This window comes from Lolium perenne, chromosome 4 (assembly GCF_019359855.2).
Source record: "Lolium perenne isolate Kyuss_39 chromosome 4, Kyuss_2.0, whole genome shotgun sequence".
Lineage (NCBI taxonomy): Eukaryota > Viridiplantae > Streptophyta > Magnoliopsida > Poales > Poaceae > Lolium > Lolium perenne.
The window spans coordinates 43,778,458-43,784,697 of record NC_067247.2 but is presented as its reverse complement, the minus strand read 5'-3'; the positions used below and the strand labels follow the sequence as shown (position 1 = coordinate 43,784,697).

The window sequence follows — 6,240 nt, the reverse complement described above, 5'->3', positions numbered from 1 at the left end:
TAATGAAAAACATAGTGAGTTCTTTTTTTTTTGTCGCAGGAGCCTGATCGACCACCGAATTAAAGCTAGCTCCTAACAGTTTCTTGAGAGTAAAGCTAGCTACTAACTATCACACAAATGCACAGGTCAATTAAGCAGTACAGTAGGCAGTAAAACAATGCAGTAGTGGTACACTAGACTTTGTTGGGTTTGACTCCCCAATGGCGCCCATGGTTCCTTTTGACTCTATTCCATTGTTGAGTAGTGAGTGCGCCTAGCTGGTCCTCATGGCTTGGGCTGGGAAAAGCAGTCATGGGTCATGATACTGATGCTGATATATAGGCACCTTCCTCCGGCGCACTGCAAATATTTATATGCAAATCAAAATGCTTGCGTTTGCATCACATATGTACCCTAAGAAATTTGGTATTTTCATCATGATGCCATGTTGGTGATGCAATGCAATGCAATGACTAGTTAGTTACTTTAAGACGCTTGGCGCTTAAGTGGCCGTGACTATAGTCTACAGTCTAGGACTCTAGGTGCTTAGTGCTGTGCTCAAGGTTCAGAGCTGTGCCACCAAAGCCAACGCGGCAGCGTTGACCAAAGATAATCCGGTGGTGTTTGAAAACAAGGAAATTATAGTCTTCATAGAGATATGGAGCAATTGACATCTCCAACCCCCACTTTGCGTGGCCAGCACCCAAAGTCGACCCTTTTAGATGGATGGGCACCTCCAAATTCAATGGAGGAGCTGCCACTCTATTCATGCATGCATCAGAAAAACGTATTGCCATATGGTGCTGCTAATTTGTTGGATTGCAAATAACCTATGCGGGTGTGCACTCAAATATGGACTAGTGTTGCTACTGGTTACGAAGAGCTCTGCAAAGCATCCTCGCACACACAGCTTTCTTGCTTCCACGATATTGATGGTGTAACCCGAAAACAGTTTACCGATTTTCCAGTAGAAACATTCTGTAGGGTGATATACTATGAGGAATAGTGATATACCAGTTGATCCATTTACAGGCGTGCTAGTTCATATTCAGAAGCTGCTTTCTGAAGCCCAGCCCTTCTTTTCCAGTTCCAATCTCAGCGCCTGCCACAGAACAAGAATTGCATGTCATGCCACGAATACGGAGTTGGTTAGGATGTATACAGCAAGATCAAATGAAACAAATGATAGGTGTGTGCTTGCCTTTATTCTCTTCTTGTTGATATCGAAGTCTTTGAATCCTGACCGAGATGCCGATCGATACTCAACAACTGATTTCTTGCCAGGAGGGAACCAGAACTCAACGTCATCTACAAACTGCATGCATGGAGCAATGGACAACCATAATGAATTATGGTGCTATCTACACATTGTAAATTAGCTTACGAGATTAACAAGGTTCTACCCCGAATATAGGACTCTCGTATTCAACTCGAACATAGTCGTCTCCTTTCTCTACTATATTTGGAGTGAATTTGTCCGGCTTTGTCTTCGTCACCTGCCGACAGGCATTGCAGCTCAAAACTCCCACTAAATGCAACATGTTGATATATAAACTACTTAAATTTAACGCTCCAGCTGCTCATGGCAGAAACAAGACCATGATCTTTCTTTGCGCTGTCATGTTCATACTTACAACTTCGATGAGCTCTTTCATGGCCTCGTCTTTGCTTATGGGTTTACCCCTGGGGCCATCCTTGGGGTTGTAATTCCTAGAAAAAAAAAGAAGCCATGTTTAAGTACTCCACATGACACATGAATAATTGAAAACTCTTATGTGTAAAAGATCTCTTGAAGATGACTAAAGGAATATGTGATACAGCTTCCTTCAAATGATTTTAAAAAAAATTTGGCAACGCAGGCTGTCAGCAGTGCTCAAGGCAGACACTTGTTATACTAAGGGAGGTGTTCTTAAATTTCAAGTCGACAGACGCGTCCTTGGTGTAGTACTCTAACGAGGTCAAATTTAATAAAAGCAAGAGCACTTGAATTTAATTGTACCAGTAAAATGCTTGCAGATAACAGTTACTAGTATTTCTCAAATTTACGATAACACATATCCAAACTTAGCATTTTGGTTCATCAAGAACTCTCACACGAATAAAACTGAACCGGGCATTCCATAATGCAGTGGTGGACGCCCAAAAATACTGCAAGGTGGGCACACCTTCCTAATTTTATTTCTTACTGCTCATGCGTGATAAAAAAATGCCTAAATGACTAAATATAAAAAGTTTTCCAAAAATTTAGAGTGGGTCACAGCCCACCCGGCCGCCCCCTGTGTACACCCCTGGGATAATGCACACGCCATACAAAGGAGGAAGTAGGCAGGCCTGCTGCCGAACCGAAAGTTCAAGGCGTGCTTACTTACTGTCTTGAGGCACAGTACAAATCTGTCCACCCATTCAACAATGGTATATGCACGCAGGGGTACATGCATTGATGCATACAAGCAAGGTGCAACACAGATATCACGCATGCACTAGGAAGAGAACAGTGCGTAAGGAGTAAATAGATGGCTACCATGGGGGTGCGTAGTGAGTCGTATCGCTCATCTTCTCGGAGGTGGACACACAGCTGTTAGTGGCAGGGCACAGCGCAAGGGAGGGGGGACTCTTCTGCACGCCGAGATAGCTCGGCTTGGTGCCACTGGAGACGAACAGAAAGAAGAAAGAAATGCACTTGTCAGATAAGAACAGGAAAATTCAGTTAACCACATCCTCCAATTTCAGGCCAAATTCAGATTTTCCAACAGCATAGCAGAGTAGGCTGTAGGGAGACTACATTTCAGTGTCAGCAAGTGGTGTGATGGGTTTCTCAACAGAGTTGCGCTCCTGCTTAGTACTGCTAGCATTTTCTTCTGAAGTTGAGTGCCAGATGAACAGAGAAGCCAAGCCGGCGTAGTACCTGAAGCTGAAGAGGGCGGCGAGGGTGGCAAGCTCGCTGCTCCTGAGAACGAGGTCTCTTCCTCCCAGGAACATACATACAAACGGCAACCATCATCAGATGCATATGCAGTAGGAGAGAGATGGAGAGATGAGGCTGAGACGGATTGGATTGGATTGGATACCTCCGTCCGATTCTTGTGTTGCTCTTTGGGATTGATGTCTTTCCCGGAGCGGGGGGCGGCGGGAGGCAACAGAAGATGACCGCAGACGAGTTCATCCTTCCGTGCTGCGGCGAGAGTGTTCGCTCCGGCCACCGTGCCGTGCTGGGAGATGGGGCAGGAGGAACCGCTGGTTCTGTTTTTTCTTTATCTGAGCGGAAATTTTGTCTTGGTTATTTCTTATTTGGTCTGGGCCATGTAAAACTGAATTCAGCCTAACCCAGCACAGGCGAGGCTGGTGTTCTCAATTTACGAGAGGAAGCCCAGGCTCTGGCTGTTGGGCCGGATCATTCTTTTAATGCACCAATTATATAGAGAAACAAATATATACAGTTTATATTTCTTCTCTTTTTGGTATGCTACGCTAGAAAATCACTGGTTAAATGCAGAGTTGGCACAAAGTGATTGTAGCTCACGTGGTTTTAGGTTCAACACGTCCTAAATTTGGCATAAGTGCTAGTATTTACCCGAACTTATTGTAGGAAGCAATGTTCTTTCAGTCGGTAGGTGATGTTGCAGTTAACATCATGTGTGTTCATAGAGCTAAGTGTACATGAGTGTTTTTTAACATCTACTTCTATATTATGTTTCTAAGAAATGCAATTTTTCCCACCACCATACGCACAAACTTAGCTAATGTTGGTCTTTTGCAGAAACGCTCACCATTTTGTGTCTTCCACCTCGCCAATGTTATCCACACATTTCTAAACAAAAACAGGAATATACATCATAAATTTTGGTTTTAAAAGGATATATCATGTTACACATTGAAATGAACTTTTACAAATAAACGTTTCAAGGGTCAAAACAACCTCCAACACATTGTTGATAGTTAAATGGTGGAAGACCCTGGTTTAGACGCTTTATCCGGAAATATTTTGTAGGAGAAGTGTATTATATACCATGGAGTTGGTGCTATCTAGGTGAGCTGGGGTGTTACCCATGAGCGGAGTAGAGATGCAAGAGGAGGATCCCAAGGTGGGTGATGCAGCCATGCCGAAGATAAGCATGGGGTGGTGCTAGAGAATTGCAAGGCGGAGTTGGTCATGGATGGATGCTTCGATCGACAATTGCTAGATCGATTTATGGTTTGTACACATGACAAGAACTATAACCAATTGAGTTTGAAATATTGATATGAAATTTCACCCACCAAGAAATTGCATTGAATGACCTTGAGTTCCCAACTTATGATTTACTCCTATCTTCAATATGGCCAATGTCACCTCTGGGTTGTACTTCTTCGAACGGTTGTTTGATGGACAGATGGAGTACATACATAATTGTATGCTCTGAAAGGACAATGATTTTCCAAGTTTCTGAGAAATTTCCCGTTGTAAACATAGCGTTGGAATAAAATAAAATGATTTTGAGGTTCTAAAATTGATTACCGTGCACCTTATACATCCAAGCACTATTTACACTTGGTGGTCAAAATTTTCTATCAGATTAAGTGATTTGTGTTCTCTTAGACTAATCAAACACTAATAAGAAAACCGAGATAAATACTACCGGCAATATTTCTAGCAATATGACATGCATGGCTCGGGAATGTTGTAGATATGTCATCTAGTATCGTAAATATATCACTATTGAAGAGATTTCTCCAAACTTGTACCTGAAGTTAAAGTAATACATGATCTAACTGATATGAACTAAACAAGCAGGTCATGGATTGAAACTATGTGTAAACAAGGTAATGAATGAACTGCATCCATGTGAGATACACATGTATGTTTGCAGCAAACATAGATGTCCATGAATAACGATGCCGGCCCACCTTTCCTCAAAATGAATTTGGTACTAGCTAAGAAGGTGATTTACAAGGCATGTGCATGTACACCTTGTCAACCTATATGTATGTAGGTTGGTCACATGAATCTTAGATGAACACAAACAGAGCTTGGCTCTGGTGGTTAGGTCCCTTGTGGTGGAACCAGCCCACCCAGGTTCAAGTCCTAGACTTGATATGGGTGTTTGCATTTACCTGGATTTATTACAGGATTTGACCGACGCTATGCTTTCAGTGGTAGGTGACGTGCCCGTCAACAGCGAGGCGCCAGTGGTGACTTTGTCAACCTCAAGATATACTGGCTCAGTCCCTCGAAGGTGCTCATAGGGGTAGGGTGTGCGTGCGTTCATAGGGGTGTTTGTACGTGCGTATTTGTGAGCGTCTGCGTTGTACTGTGTTCTCAAAAAAAAAGAATCTTAGATGAACAAACGAGCTCTCAGGCCTAACCCAGCACAGGCGAGGCTGGTGTTCTAATTTACGAGAGGAAGCCCAGGCTCTGGATGTTGGGCCGGATCATTCTATTAATGCACCAATTATATAGAGAAACAAATATATACAGTTTTGTCTAAAAAAACAAATAAGTTTATATTTGTTCTCTTTTTGGTATGGTATGCTACGCTAGAAAACTACTGGTTAAGCGCAGAGTTGTCGAACTGAGCATAGCTTGGTTTTAGGTTCAAGTCCTAAATTTGGCATAAGTGCTAGTATTTACCAGAACATATTGTAGGAAGCAATCCGTCTTTCAGTAGGTAGGTAGGTGATGTTTCAATTAACACCGTGTGTGTTCGTAGAGGAACATCTAAGTCTATTATATTTCTAAAAAGTGCAAAATTTTCCCACCGCTATACGCTCACACTTAGATATTGTTGGTTTTTTGCAGGTATGCTCACCATTATGTGTCTTCCACCTCACCAATGGCATCCACACATTTTTGAACAAAAACAGGAATATACATCATAAATTTTGGTTTTTAAAGGATATATCATGTTACACAGTGAAATGAACTTTTACAAATAAAAGCTAGAATGGAGTGAAAAAGCTTAGGCCCGATGGTACTATTGAAAAGTACAAGGCACGACTTGTGGCCAAGGGTTATACTCAGGAAGAAGGCGAAGACTTCTTTAATACATACTCACCTGTAGCTCGACTGACCAATATTCGAGTACTACTTTCCTTGGCTGCCTCACATGGTCTTCTCGTTCATCAAATGGATGTTAAGACTGCTTTCCTAAATGGAGAGCTTGAAGATGAAATTTATATGGAGCAGCCTGATGGATTTCTAGTAGATGGTCAAGAAGGAAAGGTGTGTAAATTACTGAAGTCTTTGTATGGGCTTAAGCAAGCGCCTAAGCAATGGCATGAGAA

The 6,240-nt window shown here is 42.3% G+C and overlaps 1 protein-coding gene across 2 annotated transcripts; it reads right to left on the bottom strand.

Moving 5' to 3' along the window:
• Positions 1-3,243, bottom strand: LOC127292325 (uncharacterized). 2 transcript variants are annotated; one of them, XM_051321695.1, is made up of 8 exons: positions 3,048-3,243; positions 2,885-2,941; positions 2,501-2,626; positions 1,614-1,689; positions 1,383-1,475; positions 1,181-1,294; positions 994-1,081; positions 1-339 (listed from the first exon to the last, which is right to left on the bottom strand). In XM_051321695.1, exons 1-7 carry the CDS (start codon positions 3,140-3,142, stop codon positions 1,028-1,030), a joined length of 615 nt encoding a protein of 204 aa, XP_051177655.1. In that variant the 5' UTR covers positions 3,143-3,243; the 3' UTR covers positions 1-339; positions 994-1,027. The 2 variants fall into 2 exon arrangements, with proteins under 2 accessions (XP_051177655.1, XP_051177656.1); XM_051321696.1 differs by having other exon boundaries at positions 1-276.
• Positions 3,244-6,240: the final 2,997 nt, after the last annotated feature.